General features: G+C 34.3%; 1 protein-coding gene and 1 long non-coding RNA gene across 2 annotated transcripts in view; both read left to right on the top strand.

The window, feature by feature from the left end:
• Positions 1-2,666, top strand: part of LOC128673018 (uncharacterized) — a 66,040-nt gene extending 63,374 nt beyond the window's left edge. Inside the window, exons 2-3 of the long non-coding RNA XR_008405032.1 lie at positions 1,032-1,105; positions 1,535-2,666. This is a non-coding gene — a long non-coding RNA (uncharacterized LOC128673018). The remainder of the gene's footprint in view (positions 1-1,031; positions 1,106-1,534) is intronic.
• An 8,138-nt stretch (positions 2,667-10,804) lies between these two features.
• On the top strand, positions 10,805-12,316 carry LOC128672969 (SOX domain-containing protein dichaete-like). Its single transcript, XM_053750517.1, has one exon. It carries the CDS (start codon positions 10,942-10,944, stop codon positions 11,677-11,679), a length of 738 nt encoding a protein of 245 aa, XP_053606492.1. The 5' UTR covers positions 10,805-10,941; the 3' UTR covers positions 11,680-12,316.
• Positions 12,317-19,159: the final 6,843 nt, after the last annotated feature.

Here is a 19,159-nt window from a genome sequence, read left to right as displayed (position 1 = left end):
ATTTTTTTTTAGTTTATGGATAACCATAGTAATTGTTTGCGGTGAATAAAAATTATAATCATTGTTTGATTCCTTTTGTAACCAGCACAATTTATGTCGTCCAAGAATGCTGCAAAATTTTCGCACTATTCTCTGGAATATTACATAAACATTTTTATATTTTATTCTTATTATTATTTAATAAAATAAGTCGTTAGTAGTTTTTAAAGAGTAGCTTATGTTTGAACTTGAATCTTTAACTACATACATACCAAATTTCATCAAAATTGGTCCAGCTGTTTATAAGTATGGATAATGCTGATAAGTATGGATTTTTCTTACTTTAAACATTGTATTACATAAGTATATGTTACACATAAATTTACATCTAACACTACTGTTGAAAACGAAGGGAAATCAATGACGAACTAATAAGCAGTATTCTCACACTCCTTCCCGCCCACAAACGTTTAGTTAACGTGTAATTTGGTTTTGTGAAAACCGGCAATTTGTTCTCTTTGTTTGTAGCTGTGGCTTTGATTTGTAAGCGACGTGTGCTCCTTGTGGGGCTGTTGAGTAGACTCTAGATTAACACTACTTCTATACTATTATTATAAAGAGGTAAGCATTTGTGAGTTTGTATATTTGAGGCGGGTAATCTAAGAAACTACCGAAACGATTTCAAAAATTAAGGTACATTATCCAAGATTGCTCTAGCTAGGGGTCAGCAACAGCGCCCTGAAGGCGATAGCCGATAGTGGGGATTGTCCTCTAATTGGCCATTTAATAAAAAATACCAAATCCTTAGTACCTAGAATATAGGTACTAATATAATTAGTTTTTAAGATAACTAACACAATGGATTCATATTGTCCGAAAATAAACATTTTTATATTTATAGGCTATATTTTACATCAAAATTTCCACGGGGGAAGCCCCGGGCAAAATCTAGTAAATAATTATTAAAGATTGAGATGGTATGAAACAATGCCCTCCGTCTCTGCCTGTTTCTAAATGTATTTCTTTTAAACCACGCATTTGGTTTTGTTCAGGACTGACAGACACCGTAAAGAGGAAGGCCTAGGACGAGATGGACGGACGACATCAAAAAGTTCGACAAAGAATGGTAAGATAACACAAATGATAGGAATGCGTGGAGGACCTTTTGCCCAGCAGTGGGACTCAAACAGCTAATAAAAAGATAAAAGGTTTTTGATGCTGTTTTCATTGTTATTTAGACAATTTATACCCGAAGGTTTGTAGAAGTGCGAAGTCAGATTCGCTAGTTAAATATAAATAATATACAATCTTGGACTCATCTCATCTCCTGACGTTTCGGGTCGGGTTACGACGTGGTCCCCGATCGAGTGACCATAACTTTAGCTTTGGTATCTGATAGGCAACATTAGTATTCCTAAAGAGGGTTGACATCAGGCAGATGGATAAAAACATAAAACTACAGGCAAATAAAAACACAAAACTACAGACAAAATCACAGCCAAATCTTTAAATTATTTTTGTTCGCTATTATTTAGTTCTGACAATTATGTTGCAGGATCGAATCACAGGATCAAGAGAGGGGTAACCGCGATTAGCGCGCTTATTGCTGTATGTTGTGTTGGATTGGCATTTGTTTATTGACGTAAACACGTTATGCGGCTTATTTATCAGGGAAATTGTTTCGATCAATTTCTAAAACGTAACCATTACGTTTAAACGTGTGTTGTTTGTATTTGATTAATATTCAATTTTATAAAATTTACTCATTTCCATAAATTCACGGTTACACACAACTTGGAATGGTGGCTCACATGGTGGCACAATTTTTAATTTCTAAATTAACACGGGAGCGATACCTTGGACGCAACTAGGAATAAATAGATGGCACAGTCAACAGTACATGATCTTACCCAAATTCATTGCAAACTCGTCGCTATTACCGCGCCACAGAGGTTCATGCAGGGTAACCTGATGTGCTGTTGACCGTATAATGAATTAACAACGAATATTCCTCTTCAACTGTATTCCTCATTATTGCACTTCTTTAAAACGTTACAAATATATGCCAAAATAGGCAAATACAAGTAGATACACAGAAACATTTATATTCTAACACCTAGCTTAGATTTGCGGTTAGCGTATGCACGGTGACTGGGCATCCGTCAGCCGATATCTATCCGGCGAAAATCAGAAATAACCGGTGCAGAAGCCGGTCGGAACTAGTTTGCGCTAGACATATCCGGTTAGTGGACACGCGGCCCGACGTGTCGTGCGGTTTGTGCTCGAAACGCTGAAGCGAAAGGTTTCTGGCTCTGGTTAGAAATTAAACAGATATCTTTACTTAGGAAATTCATAAATGGAAAACTACAAAAAAAAATATCATAATCATTAACACTGAGCTAATATGATAGTGGCGCTAGTGTGCGCTTCATACACTCTTAAGATAACCTTAAAACTTAAAATTAAAGAAAACTTTAAAACAAAGGACCCTATAGTTGTCAAATTGTTTTTATTATCTTCTGGATTTGATGGTCAGGGATACGTTCATACTGAGAAATGAATTTAGATTTCTTACGCTATGAAATTGGAAGATTTATATGAAAAATGTAATATTTGTAGTCGTTACGGATTATAAGCCAAGCGACATTATGACAAATATATAAGATTTGTTTGTGTTTCTTACATGCTGTAAAATATATGCTATATCAACCTCTAGAGTATTTTGTTTGACTGAGTGATTGATTTGACCTGATTTGATTAAGTTTGATTATATTTAACAAAAACGTAATCAAACTTATTAATTAAACATTACATTAAAATAATAAAATAATTAATAAAATATGTAATAATTTTGAAAAAATATAGTCAAAATTAATACAATAATTGAGTAAATATGTTATAAGTTTGATGATATTTAAAAAATATATATTTTCATTAAAAAATTAATCAAATCTATTTAAAGTTTCGATTTATTCAAATAAAGTTTGATTATATTAAGATAAATAAAGTAATCAAATAATTAATCAAATATGTAATACGTTTTATTACATTAAAAAAAATATAATCAAACTTATTACATGTTTGAATAATTATATAATGAATGAATTAATTATTTGAATATAAACAAAACTATTAAACTTAATCAAAACTTGATGATTACAGTTTTGATTGATTACAGTTTCATCGTTGTTGTTATTGAATGTCAGTTTAAATAATAATCAAATACAAGAGGTATATTTCTTTTCCAATATTGAGATCCCGGATGATTCTCACTAGTTCCATCGGAAAATAGTTCCATGGAACTAGTGAGAATTTCTTTTCACAGTAGTTCCATTGACTTTGAAGCGTCAATGGAACTACTGAGAAAAAAAATTGTCACTAGTTCCATGGAACTATTTTCGGATGGAACTAGTGAGAAAGATTCGAGATCCCTCTTCCGCCAGCCAGTTTCATCCTAATGAGTAAATCTAAACACTACAAATAGGCGCTACACCGGAAAGGCTGAGGGAGATTGACTTGCATGTGCGCTATGCTAGACTAGACAGTGGAGATAATTACACAGTCTGTTAATCGTCTATACTTATTAATTGAAGCGGTGGTGGTGTAATGGTTAAAACGCCTGTGGATCGAAAGGTCCCAGGTTCGAATCCTACTCGTGCCACATGAGTTTGTATAGCAATCTGACTCATGTATAGTAGTTTTCATCGACCACCGCTTGCTTCCGGTGAAGGAAAACATCATGAGGAAATCTGCACACTGGTGCTTGTGTGTGAAATGGAGAAGGCATTGACAAACCACTCCATTAATAATGCCGAGAAAGCTGTTGTGTGTGCTTCGTTCCACGTAATGAGAACGATCCTCAGCCATGAGGAATGACTACGAAGACTATGAAGTTATTTAATCAGCAAACCAATATGTAACCGTTGTATGTTTATGTGTAACTAGCTTTTGCCCGCGGCTTCGCCCGCGTGAATTTCCTACGGAAACATTTATTTTTCCGTCATAAAAGACCTCAATATGGCCTCTATAATAAGACCCCTCTACATACTTCAAACTACATGTGTGCACAATTTCAAGATGATAAAGCGTAAAGAGTTAAGAAACAAACTTATTTTCGCATTTATAATATTAGTTAGGATATAATATAGATAGTAAAGTTATAATTTTGTCCAGGGTATCTTAATCAGCAACCGGTGATATGACTTATCTCTATGACGAGACAGGCAGGACTTATTAGATTAGTAAATGAAGAATATATCATCAAAACAACTCACTGTTTTTCACATAGAAGACTGTTTCTTCATAGTTATTACAAGAATGCTAGATACAAGAATAGCTTAGTAGGTATTTTGATGTTAAATAAGTTTCTCTTCTCTAGTAGTAATCTAGTAATTTTTGTAATTTATTTTCAAGAGAAATCGCGTGTGACCCAAAATATTTCAATTATGAAAAATAATCCAGCAATAGTAATTATACATATCAGTGGTTCAGGCACAAAACGTGGATCTCCTGAGGCGTACACTAATTGTCTAAGTGCATAATGAACTTGTTTGTGACAACCCTAGAAGACGACTACCAATTCTCGCACTGCCAAAGAAATTTGTACTTTATTTATTTTGTGATACATTTCAGTTTTGAACATTACTAATTATGTGACACGTGTCATTGGAGTTTGAGATTTGTGTATATAGTTTTAAGGTGTGTTTTGGTTTGTGTTGTAATACTTTTGTGTGGCAAAGGATGTAACATTGCTAAAGTTGTCACCCTCCTATTTCAGTCAGCGCACTTGTCATTGTGCTGTTGGTTAATTAGAAAGTTGGTAGCATCAAAAATGGCGAACTTGTGCGAAAACTTTGCTAGTTACACGTGTGTAATTTTAATTATTTATTTTAATAAAGTGCTACCAAAATAATATTTTCTTATTCTAATCTAAATATCTGAAGGGCGAAGACGGAAGTGACATACGACCTGCCCCCTCATCATTAATAATCTCATATGGATCACAGTTCATTCCAGATTGTTTTTTCATCAGAGCATTTAATCAGAAATTAGACCTTTTCCATCCTTTAACAAAATATTTCTCTTCTAATTTAAATTTGATATTCAATATAAGTTCCAAAAATACCTGCCCCCCTTTTCACAACTACAGCTTTACCAAATAACAAAACAGAAAAAATATAACGGGAACCCAATGTTTGCTTTTTATTACGCTTTACTAAGAAAAGTACGGCACAGCACGAGGGGCGAAATGGTCAGGCGGCACGACAACGCCATTTTGTACGTAATTAGGTAATCATTAAATCTTTATTTTACTTCGAAGAATAAATTTGGCACTGGCCGACTACCCAAACAACAACCGTTGATTATGTATTCCAAATTTAAAAATGACATTCGAATTTTACACTCTGTTCCATTGGATTCTAAATTCAAATTTAGACAAGAGTTGTTCTTAAACGGTTTTGTTTTTTTTTTAAATCATTCGAAATTCCAAATGTTTGAACTGGAATGGACAAAAGGTATTACAATTGTTTTGTCTTGTAACGGTTATCCAAATAACTTTATTGCGGTTATGAAGACGCTTTGTCTGTCTGTCGGTCTGTTTGTGCCCGGCGTTTAGTACGGTTTATTTGTCCGTCTGTGACATTCGTTTGTTTTGTCACGGTCGTCAGAAATATTAGCGATGTCTATGAAAGTATTGTGTATTTTAGGGAGACAGTTTACAATGATTTACAAACCACTATAACGAGCATGTTTTGTCATAATGATGGACCTATTAAGAAATTCTTGATAAGTTTACCCTCAGTAACAAAAAAAAAACTTTCGTAAAGTTCTCCCATCAGACTGACTAACCGTAGATAATATAGACAGAAAACAGGACGAAGTAAAATCAAAAATAAACTTAACATGTTTGCCCGCGCTACGTATAAATATCCAGAATTTTCAGCGTGTGTTGACCATTATTTAAGAAGGTCGTCAAAAATCTCTTTAAATTGATCAATAGGTATACCTATTGATCAATTTAAAGAGTAAACCCACCAAACCCACCTTAAATTAAAATATGTCTCAACTAGCTGATGCCTGCGACTTCGTTCGCATGGCCGAACAATTTTTATGAGGAGTCAAAATTATTAGAGAAATTTAATTGTAAAGACAAATGCAACGATACCTTTTATATACAGAAGATGCTAATCACACTGAAAAAGTATATTTTCTATAGTTTAGCTGAAGATCTTCGATTTTTATACTTCAACAGAAAATGCTCGTCAGACTAAACAATTTTCCAAACCGACCTCAAATTAAAATATATCTTAATTAAAACTCGCTCGTTAATTTTTAAAAACTACGAAATCCCATTTCAGACAATGCGTGCATTATCTCGATTGCCCTGCGCAGCTCAGTCAATGCGCAATAATGCGCAGCTCATTCTGTGCACATTATCATCGGCGCCCATTAACGAGAGGCATTCTTGCTGAAAAATAATAGATCCTACGCGCATGTGGCAGGAAGGGCGAGTTGTACATACATTCAGATCGTGTTTAGTTAACTAAAAGTCAAAGGGCTGTAGAATCACAGCGGTATTTTGTTTTATTTGTTGATTGATTTTTAACCGGACTCTGGGTATCAGAGCATTGCCGTTCAGGATCTAATGGTGGACAGAGACACAGAGAAATTGTGGAACTTGTCAATAATATCAAGTATCGTCAACATTAATTAATTTGGATCAAAGATTTATTTCTCTCAGAAAAAAAAACACACACACAGTAATATTTGCTAAGAAACATTAATAAACCTTAGTTCAACGAAATTTATTTCAACTGGGCTTTAAAAACAGACCATAATGGTGTGTCGAGTGAGTGTCGAGTGTCATGGGAAATTTAAGTAAATTAAAATAGGAAGATGGAGCGAATAGGCATTAAGCCTATACATTGAGGCTGGGGCGTTATTGTCACCGTAGGGATCTAAGGGTATTCTGTGGAAAACTAACTAGCTAGACTATCTCTGTCCTCTTTTAACACCCACGGGGAGAAAGAGATGTATTCCAGGTCATATTATGACGAATGACTGCAGGCGTCGCTTTTGTTGCGGTGTTGGGGTTTATAAGTAATTAGGTGTGAGAGTTCTTTATATATTTTAGATATATATATATATATATACAGCTTAATTAATTAGAGAGCTGTGTTTCGCTATGTCGCTGGAGGCTGGGGTTTATAAGGATGCTAGTTATCCTAATGAGGAGCTACGATATTATTTATTATAGCTAGTATTTAAGACTAGATTTTGCTCTCCGCTACGCACGCGTTTGTTACGTGTGTCCGCACATAACTTATTTTTGCCAATATCTCTAAGCAACGTATCGCGATGAAACCTATACCAAATTTTGAGTTGAATCTGACCGCATGGACTCTCATCCATCTATATACATACAGTAGTCTGTACATATTACAGAGAAATAATTATGGGGCACTTTATGGGCTAATAGAGGCCTTTAACAATCTTTTTTAAATCTTTCTGTCTTTGTATGTTTGCTCGCGCATCACGCAAAAACAACCGGATGAAAATTGATGCGGTTTTTATAGTTGTATAGCGGAAGGTCTATCTTAAAATCTGGTATAGGTTTCATCGCGATACGTTGCTTAGAACCCGATATATTGACAAAACTAATTTATGAGCGCACGCACATAATAAACACGGACGAAGTCGCGGACAAAAGATAATATATATATTACAGGCGCGCGTCTATTTTCAATTTTTGTTTATAACATAACTTCTTTAATATTCCCTATTGTGAAATATTAATACTTTATTGATCTTTTATATTTCCATAAAATCTTTTATAACTCTAATGGTCGAATAAGGAAGAAAACAATTGCTATAATGGCTTCCTTTGGCGGCAAATTTGGCTGTTTGGTGCGCTAAATCTCTTAACGGTAAGCTGTTTAGTGTAAATGGATACAAAACAATGGGATCTAAACAACTAGTAGAACAATGGAACGTAACATTTTTTTTTGGAAAAAATAACTTGAAAGATAAATTACAATAAATTGAACGTTAAAGTATTTTGAGACCTTTTTATTATAAACTAGTCGCTCGTCTCGACTTCGCTTCTATGCTTAGTACGTACTGTTTAATGTTTTATATAAGTAGATGGCGATCATACAGATATGTATAAAAAATATATTATTACAATAGGGATGCATATTATGTACATTGGAAAAAATAGTCACCCAACTTTATCATTACATAGGTACTATCTCCATAGTATAAAGCAAAGTCGCTCCCGCTGTCTGTCCCTATGTATAGGCTTTGATATTAAATTCCGGCTCTACACTATCGGCAAACAGGGGGCTTACCATCTCTTAACGCGGTCTACTTTGCGACCTAACTGATCTGCATCGCAAATTCGTATCATCAAATATTATGCGATACATTTTAGTTTCCTAAATAGAACTGAGTTGCGTTGGAATCGTAAAAGTTTTTCATATGGCTGCAGTTCGCTGAACTTTGCAGTTTCGACGTACATTGCTTGTTTTCCCGTGCAGTAAATAAAAAGCTATCCTACAAACTACGCAATACTCGTATATTCGCGTCGGCATGTGTCCGAGTTCGGCGATAGTGCGCAGCCGGCATAAAACTAAGGAACGAATTTAGATACGGTTTTTAAATAGATAGAATGATTTGAGAGGACAGTATATACGAATATAAATCAAATCAAATCATTTTTATTTGCTTAAATAGTGTAGGTAATACAATATCCACTTAATGGTTTAGAACAAGCCTATTCAGCCGTTGTCAACACCATGCAAATGTTAATAATGGCATATTTAAAAAACTATAAAATGACATCAGATTAAATTAAGACAAAATGTCACTTCCAATCTACATGTATGTTAATTAATGTCATTGCAATCCAAAATATCTTTGATTGTGTAAAAACATTTATCAAGAAGCCATTTGTTTAATTGTCATTTATAACACGCATAATATTGCACACGTGCGAAGCCGGGGCGGGTCGCTAGTACCTAATAGTGTAAATTGATTATACTCGTAGAAAACTTTACGCAATGTAGCCATAGATGGCGCCACGTGTCCCAAAGCTCAAAAGCTCTGTTACACAAACTCGTGTACTAGTAGCTTTGCAATACCAAGAAACATGAGCTTTATGTTGTTTGTAAGTTGTAACTGTGAAGTATAAAGCTCTGTGAGTGAGCAAAAGCGCGGTGCAAAGCTTAGAAACAGGTTTCTAAGAAATGAAGCGAATGGGTTTATAGAAATAAAGTTTGTCATTACATACTTGTGTATTTATTACGAATTTGGCGAAGACATTTCTATAAACTGATATAAAGTGTGACGCGATTATTAAAAAGGACCTAAAATAATTAAAATATTTTATTTTATTGTTTTTAGTCTTAATTTAACAATTGTTAGTAGTCTATTAACTTGTTTTTTTGAAGGAAAACAGATTTCAAGATTTGAATGATTACTAATTCTGGTAAAAAATTAATAAAGTTCACTTGTCTCTCTTTCCACCCAAAGGTTGCATTAGCGATAGCCTTTGCACTCATTATGTTTGAATATCTTGTTGTAACTCATAACTAACTCCTTTGTGAATGGTGCAATACAGAGTTTATCTATCTATCTATCTATGTAAAGTAAAAATGCCGGCAATGCACCGGTGACACGTATCAGGTTGCAGGTGTCCATGGACTGCGGTGTTTGCTTACCATCAGGCGATCTGCATACTCGTTTGCCCACTATATTATAAAAGAAGTAAAATTTTAAAAACATAATTTATTTTAGAGCTCGTATAATTTCTGTTTTGTAATAGTTTATATTATAGTTTCTTTCTCAAATAATAATAATAATAATAATTCTTGTATTTGTTATTAAAAATATATCTATATTCGTTTTGGTTGTTTAATAGTCAGGTAAACGTATTTTATACTTACTTAGGCTTTTGTATTAAATAGTAAAAAATAATTAGGATTTAAAATCAAATTTCGAAAATAAATAAAAGGGTACGAGTTCACGTTGTCGCAAAAAATAATTTAAAAGAATTTTTCACAAGTTAAAATAAGTTAATAAGGGTTAATGTTCGTTCGTTACTAAATTTTACTCCCTAGTTTTACTTATGAAGAAATCAATATACATACTTAGTAAAAAACAAAGTCGCTTCCCGCTGTCTGTCCCAATGTGTGCTTAGATCTTTAAAACTACGCAACGGATTTTGATGCGAAATTTACTGATTGAAGAGAAAGGTTCAGTTATATCATTTATTATAGTACTCGCGCGAAGCCGGGATATGGGCCGCTAGTATTACATAAACCATATATTTTAATAGAATCTTATTCATTAAAATATTGATTAGGTATGAAAATAATAGATATGTAAAAGATTTAATACTAAACCTATTTTATATAAAACATAATTATTTTATTTAGCCGTTAGAAATAATTATACTCGTTATATAAATATTTTTCAAACAAAAATGACGACATTTTCTAATATACCGTCTTTTACACACCCACGTCTATACATTAAAGTTAAAGAACATTAAAAAATGTAAGGAGACGAGATTTAAGGCGTTATGTTACCATTACAAGAGTTACATCATCACGACATGCCTCCAAAACAGCTGGACGTTCCGCGCCACGACACCGGTGCTATTTCGGCGAAAGAGACAGTTGTATGCAAGCTTTTGAGGGTTAGACAAGAACGGGGAGAGTGGGTAAGGAGGGGCGCAGGCTTTACACGCCCGGCCCCCATTGGTGACAGGCACGCCGCCTTCGAGACCGCGCCCCGCGCTTCGACACTCGCTCGGACACCAAACTGAACCGTCAGTCTATCGCTCGCCTTCGACGCGACACAATCGCCTCTTCGTCTGTGCTCATTAACGCATTGTGCCATACATCATAGAGCTAATGCTCTATTAGAACTTTTGACAGTTTATTTTATTCATTCACCATGTCTACTTTGAGTCATCATCCTTATGCGTTCTCCATGCACCCGGGCATGTTGCCGGAGTACCCGAGCGCGCCGCAGCCGCTGCCGGCGTCTTCGCCGCAATCAGAGGGCCACATCAAGAGGCCGATGAACGCCTTCATGGTCTGGTCGAGACTCCAGCGCCGCCAGATAGCGAAGGACAATCCGAAGATGCATAATTCCGAGATCTCCAAAAGGTTGGGAGCTGAATGGAAGTTGTTATCAGAAATGCAGAAAAGACCGTTCATTGATGAGGCGAAACGCCTGCGAGCGTTGCACATGAAGGAGCACCCTGACTACAAGTACAGGCCGCGCAGGAAGCCGAAGCCGCCGACGCCCGGCGGCGCCCCAGGAGCTGGCGCGTTCCCGAGTTTCCCGCTGCCTTACTTCGCCGGCCCGGCTCCAACCGTTGGACATTTGGATGCGCTATCATACCCCGCAGTGCCACCATATTTCCCGCATCAGTTGGACCACCTACAGTTCTCGAAATTGATGGCGCCGTCGGAAAAGTTGCCGACGGTGTCGTCCTCCGCTGCCGCCGTCGTGTCATCGTTCTACTCGTCACTGTACACTTCGCCGGCGGCACCACCCAAACCCTTTTCATCGCCTCTGTTCCCACCATACGGAGCAGCGCCCTCGTCGCCAGTGTCTCCAGTGACCCCCACACAACACAGCCCTCACGACGACCAGCTCAGGCGGCCGGTCTCCGTCATATATTGAAGACCAACGTGCCTGCCTTAGAAGACCACAGTCCTCTGAGGTTCGGCAGACGGATATAAGTGTAAATTTGTGACTTTAAAATATTACAGACATTATTTATTGATCTTAGAGTTATAGAAGCTGTAAAGAACGAGTGTCTCATATCAGTGTAAATATTGAGAGGTTAGGCCTTAGTGGCGAGCGCTTGAGTTGACTGTGATTTTGTTTTTGATGCATCTTTAATTTTAAGGTAAAGTAGCGCCGGTTAGCTAAGTGAAGTGAGATTGGTACCAAAAAGAGATTATTTTCTAACTGTATAGATTTCTCTACGATTAGCTCAGTAGTTTAAATAATTGTACTTAATTAATGTGGTTTCAGATTTGTTTTCTTATCATAATCTTGTCTGTTGAGTTTGTTGTTTAGTACCGGGGTCCCTGTGGGTACCTATCACTACTTTTGCATTGCTATGTATTTTATTTATTGATCCTGGTGTAGAAGTACTTATCGGTACATTAGTTGTCTAAATTGTAAGTTGTTAGTGCATCCCAGTGTACATATTAGCGATTAATTACAAATCGATGTCAGTACCAACGATGTATTATAGTAATGGAGATTTGTTAATGCCATAAAAATAAACTCTAAATTGTTTTTATTTTAATATTTCGTTTTCTTTTGCGTTTTATTCCACTTTTAATTTCAAAGTTTTTTTTAAGACAGCAGATAAACTTCGAAGTTCCCAATAAAATGAACACGAACAAAGTTATGATACCTAAAAGTGTTTTTTAAATTAATTTTGTGGACCGATTTTTTGCATATTTACTTCAAATAATTTGGTATGAAAAATATAGGCATAGTTACTTCAGTTATTTCAAATAATTTGGTATGAAAAATATAGTGTCTGGAAATAATTGTTTGTCTATACCTTTTGTAGGAATACCATGGATAACAAAATGCTGATGGTTTTGGTGAAAGTGAAAGTTTTTTTTGTTTTTAATTACGAAAAATATAATCAATTAAATATCTACAAAAGTCATGGACAATTGAAAATAATTTAAAATCCATATAATATTTTTGTAATACCGATTATTAAAATAGTAGGCTTACCACCTTATTATTTAAATTTTGTGTAATTTAACACAAAAAGTAATTGAACATAAAATAAAAATGTCATAATAAAAATATATAGGTACAACTACATGGACGTGAATACATTGAATTTTCTTCACAGATAATATTCTACATACAAAAGTTTAACTGCTTAGATTTATATGTGTATGGAGCGCAGCACTTGTGTGGAATTAAACTGAACTTGGATTAACTAAATACTATATTTTTAAATTCACCTTTTCAACGGAATAGAAATAAATTGGGATTATGGAACACGGACAATAGGAATATTACAACAAGTCTTACGAAAAAGTGGGATGTAGTGAGAAAAACAAAAGAGTGTTCATTAAGATATTAAGCGCTGCTTCGACTTCACCAGCGATTTAGACATACAAATATAGGCAATACATAATCACAATTACATGTAATGTAATCACAATTACATAATTGTGATTACATGAGATATCACATCAGTATGTATTGCAAAGTTGAAAATAAAGAACAAAATCAACCCAAATAAACTACTTGAAAAATTAACAAATGTTACACTTTTGCCAAGGGGGATGCGTGAGTTAGCTCTCCCGACGATAGATGGCGCTAGTAGTATTACCTCCTAGTAGGTAACTTAACTCCGTTTACTTCTAGTTGATATTTTTTTTAGTATTATTAAGAAAGAGGAATGTAATTAGCAAAAAAAATAGAATGATTATAAAATAAATAAATAAATATATTACAAATCACACAGATTGAGCTAGCCCCAAAGTAAGTTCGAGACTTGAGTTATGGGATACTAACTCAACGATACTATATTTTATAATAAATACATATATAGATAAACATCCAAGACCCGGGCCAATCAGAAAAAGATCATTTTTCCATCATGACCCGACCGGGGATCGAACCCGGGACCTCTCGGTTCAGTGGCAAGAATCTTACCACTGCGCCACCGAGGTCGTCGAATTATGTTAGACACAACAGGAGATAGGTACCTAGTTGAGGAAGAGAAAGATTAGGTATACACCGATTACAATGAAAATGGGATTTGGTACGGGACATGAAGGAGAACAATTTTATCAATTCTAACAACCAACCAATAAAAACAATGTTCGTAAATGTTTTTTTTTTTTCATAATAACTATATTTTTACATAACAATCTACATTTGAAGTGGAACCTTAAAAATCTGAAACTCACCCTTCGTTTCCTACCGTGACAACCCTAGATTAGACGGCGACCCACCCTCGGCCGTTGAGAAAACACCATTTTCAATTTAATAATTACGAGACTCTTTGGGGCGTTTTTAGATGGCCATTGTTTTATTTCATTCCGCCCTTTGCTTTTAGGTTTGAGGCCACGAAGGCCGCGATCAATTTTATTATTTAGTACTAGCGGTCTGTATCGGTTTTGTTCGTCGGGTAAAGCATAATAAATTGTACAACCTAAATCTTCGTCTATCTATTGGTGAAAACCACGTGAAAATCTGAAGAAGAGTTTTTGAGTTTATCGCGAACAGACAGATAGACGGAGGCGGCAAAGGACTTTGTTTTATAATATGTATGTGTAAGGATAAGGTCATGAATTACGGCGATTGCCGATCTTATTGTACTTATGAAATTGCAATTTAGATATAATATATCTCGTCTTTCTACCTTACGGGGTAGACATAGGCTAATGCAACGTAACTGTTTTTAATTTATTAATATTGAATTCCACCTGAACGTGACTGCAATGGAGCTACTTTGTACAAATGAAAAATTTATGAATATAAAAGTATAAAACATAAAGTAAAATGATAATTGATTAAGGAAATAATAATTTTTTGAATTGTTTCTTTTAAAATATGTATAATTAATATAATGATTTATCAACGGCTGTATATTCGATGTAAATATAATTATCTAGATTTTTTTTTAAACAGGAACTGCTGAAGCTGTTTCTATGGCTCCGTTCCGAAAGGAATTGAATGACTTCTGAATTAATCATTAGTTCGGTAGGTCATTGTTCCAGTAGCTATCCATAAAGGATTTCTGTGTCATTGTTCGATTTATGAAGCGGATTTATCTGTTGGAGAGTAAATCATTTTGACGACTCTGTGTAATTTATATATCTACTAATTATATAAGACAAGTCTGTGTATCTAAATTAATAATTTTCGAAATATTTTTGAAATGTGCTATTCTTCGCTTTATAAGTTATTCATTTTTTATATTACTTTTTACTTAATTTATACTTGTATATTCGCGGGTTGCACCAGCATACTTTGACTTTAATCTGCGCAGAATACCACAAAGGTACGTCATCTTATTAAAACGACGGCACCGGCGCGTATAAGTTAAAGTTAACGACAAAACTGACTGGTGCATCCCAGTCTCAGAATTTACGTTTTTTAAGTTTCTTCTGTCAAAAACTTGTTGACAGAATATCAAAATTTTAAATCTTAAATCTTCTCTCTTGTTTTTATTATTGGGTTTTAGTTTTTTACGGAGCTTTAATAGGAAGTGATTTGAATTTTTTGGTTAGATTGGACAGAAAATATTTAACTATTAGATAATAAAATAAAAGTTAGCTAACATATTTAAAAACATAATAAGACAAGAACACATGAATTATGGTAAATTTATACTTATGTGAAGTCAGCTATTGTTTGTATGGAACAGTATGGAGATATTCAAATTTTGTTGATGCTGAAATTTGAAAATCTCAATACTGTTCCATGCAAGCGATACCGTTTTGATAGGTCACATCGCGTCACGTACAATTTACATTTAACCTTAAAGTACCTAAATACAATGCTGGGATGCGTTGCGCATGAAATAGTTCATTTTATGATAAAATTTTCGATATATTTTCAGATGCATTAGTTAATTTTTCATTGAGCAAACATCACAATAGTGTAATAATGTAAATAACCTTAGACAAACAATATATGGAGGCCGTGGAGCCGACAAAGCAATATCTAAAGTCTTTTGATACACCACAAAAAGCTACCCGTTCTTGCTTGCTTATCTAAGTATTTAACTAACAGTCGACTTTAATTAATCTTGACACCACCATTGTCCGTTATTGAAGTATCATTTATCACTTTCAAAGTTCGAACTATCGAACCAAGAAATTTCAAATCACGATCCCCGTATAATCACCTTTATTGGGTGTTTTAGTGCGATGGCAACACTGGACAAAGAATTTGTGTCGCTGGTTTTAGATGTTTGTTCATAGATTATTATAATACTTTCAGTATGTTGTATTGGAGTTGAAACGAGTTTTGCATATTTATTATAATTTACTTATTAATATATACCTTTTGCCTGCGGCTTCATCCGCATTGGATTTCCACAAGAACGGTACTTTTTTCAAAATAAAAGATTTACTATGTTTTTTCTGTATCTGTCAAAAAGAAGATTTGATCACTAGGAAAAACGTTAAGAGCTAAGAAACAAATAAACATACATTCGCTAGATTTGGATTAGATAAAATTTTCAGCGTTAAGTATAATATTTGTTTTTGTATTTGTGACTTATAATTGGATTTCAAACCGATAAAGTTATTTTAATTAAACAACTGACAGTCCTAGATCACCGTGACGATAATTTCAATAAATGCTGTAATTATAGAGATGGTGACCTTTTAAAGATATCTTAAAAGTTATTAACTAAATATTAGAGAATCTATCTACTATTCTTATTTCCGAACCCTCTTTAACCTAAACATGTAATATGTCTAATTTGACATTCTAAAAATCATAGGGACGTATGTAATAATAACCCGGGTTTGAGATTCAATTATTTGCCAATCCGTTACCTGTACGTCCCTGACTCGATTGCCTCCCGTCTGGCCGTCCGGAATCGAACCCCGGCCCGCACAATGAAATACATCTAAATAAATAACACGGACTTCGCATTGTGACGCCGGCTCCATACAAAATATATTTTCTCGACAATACACGTATTGGAAATAGGAAAAATGGGGCACACTCGATTCGGGAGAAAATGCTTCAGTGTACTGGCAACACTCGGACTTAATACGAGCGTTCCGAATTTAAATATTTGAATATATGGTGGGTGCTAGTTGAAATGTATTTTTGGCGCCCAATTATATTGAAAATGTTTTCGGAGAATTACCTACCTACTTGGCTTTAGAACACAATACATTTTTAAATTGTGAGAAATATTGTTATGTAATACTGTTTTATATAATATTTACTGATAAAAAATTATACATAAATTTATATATAAAAAATGGTAAGCCCTTCTGGCATAATAGGGACCAACACTGTTTGAATGAATTTCTTTCGGCATTTCTTCTCATCAGTGGTCGTTCCGAAATGCTAGTAGTTTGTAGCTTTGGTAAACATCATTTAATTTAGATTATGACGTGAAAAAGTGCCTGTGAAGGCCTAATTTCTGAATAAATGATTTGATTTTGATTTTGATTTACTTATTTATGTCTTACTTGAGATGTTTGACATCCTAATTCAAAGTTTTAGGTAATCAAGCTTATAATAAATTGTCTTTGGCATTAACTTGTTATTTTTTCCATGTCTTTCAAAATCTTACCTTACAAAAAAAAATCGCGTGCGGAAGTTAAGTTTTTTGTTATAATCGCATCATTTACGTAATACTCTTATACCCCTTATATTTCTAGAAAAATCTATATTACATTTTTCTCGAAAATATTTATTCGAAACCGGTGTTTTTCAATGAAAGGATTTGTTCTTCCTTATGCAAATTCACGAAAAATACGCATTGAAATGTGTACAAATAAGGCAGTCGTTATTGTGTGCCGTCTTATTTCGAGACGTATGGTAGAATCATCGATTTTTGTGACACAAAAGTAGAATTTAATCAAAAACACCTTTTCATGGGGTTATTTTCTTGATGGTAGTTGAGTTTGTTCGATTTTATATACGGAACAACTAGGCGTGAGTTAGCTTCTGTTTTCTTTTAAGTGTTTTTAAATTCTGTATAAATAATTTGCTCAATTGTGCACAAAAAAAAAACGCAAAACTACATTACGTACTTACAAATAGTAGTGCGCCGAATCGTATTATCATATCTCAGTGCAGAAATAGCAATCATTGTGCTATTTATAATAATAAAACCTTCATGAACAGATTGGCCACTCCTACTGCAATGAAATTTGAATCATCTTCCTTCGGATCAGCGTTGAATTTTCTATCTTTATCATCAAAATTTGCAAATATACCATAATTGCGAATATCATATTTATCAAAAACGTTATTAGGTTCGTTTCAGTTTGCAACATCTTTTTTCGGGTGCTGACCTCAGAACAATGTATGAATATATTAATTTGTAGTGTGGACCATTGTGATACAGTTTCTATTATTGTAGTCGACATAATTGTTAAAGTTACGGTGACAGTTACACGCCGGGTTAATGGTTCTATATGGTGTTCGAAATGTTTCTATAGTTATTTGTCCTATTGTTGTAGTGTTTTAGGATGAAAGCTGTTATTCTGCTTCGGATTGAGAGAGTTTCGGTCATTTAATGAACTTTGGACTGACCCTTGGAGGAGTATTTTAGGTACCGTTAATTAATTTGGTTATTGTTAGCTGAATTGTACTGACTGATACTACCATTGTTTTGGATTTAGACTTTATCAATAGCTCAAAGGCAGATTTAGTTGTTTCTATATTTCACATAGATCTTAGATGTAATAAAAGATTAATTAAGATTAAGTAAAATCTTATGAATTTACATATAAATATGTAAAAAATTAAAATGATTGATCAGATGACAATACCATGAGAAAACGAAGGAACTACATTCAATCCATGAGCACATTATTGTCACAAACACAATACCGTTCCTGATGACACCATAAACTGAACGCCATTCATCATATTGTATCCTCAAAATTAATATTCAAATACGATCATTAGCGGCAGAATGATAACCGCTATAAATCCAACAATAAAAAGTACCACACGTATGTCTGTTTTATTGTCGTGTCGCGCAAAAAGCACACGTGTCGCAATCGGACTAAACACCGTGTCTTGCGCAATTTATCTTTTCAACAATCATTTTTACAGCGTTTCCCTGCATCCACCCTCGTGTGATTAATGATGGATGGATTCCTGAATAATTACCAAGACTTTTAATATTCAAGTGATTTCCAACGTTATGTAACAGTTGAAAATCGTATTTAACACGTTAGGAATACAGTTGATAATATATTGTAGTCTTCAGATGACCCTTCAGGAATGGGTGATTTCTAAAAAGTTTTAAACACCATAGTTTGTATTAAAGGAATTGAGATGTAACTGTATATAATTTAGAGTCTAAATTTGATTGTGGTTAAAAAGAATAAGCAACAAAAGCGAAAATACCATTGAATGCAAATCTGTACTCGAGTTTTAAGGGTAGTGTGCGTTATTA

The sequence above is a fragment of the Plodia interpunctella genome, chromosome 1 (genome assembly GCF_027563975.2).
Source record: "Plodia interpunctella isolate USDA-ARS_2022_Savannah chromosome 1, ilPloInte3.2, whole genome shotgun sequence".
NCBI lineage: Eukaryota > Metazoa > Arthropoda > Insecta > Lepidoptera > Pyralidae > Plodia > Plodia interpunctella.
The sequence above is the reverse complement of the archived record's forward strand: the minus strand, read 5'-3'. Positions and strand labels throughout refer to the sequence as shown.

Bases quoted from the DNA above. Each gene is read 5' to 3' on its own strand.
- LOC128672969 (XM_053750517.1), top strand. From the start codon at position 10,942: ATGTCTACTTTGAGTCATCATCCTTATGCGTTCTCCATGCACCCGGGC.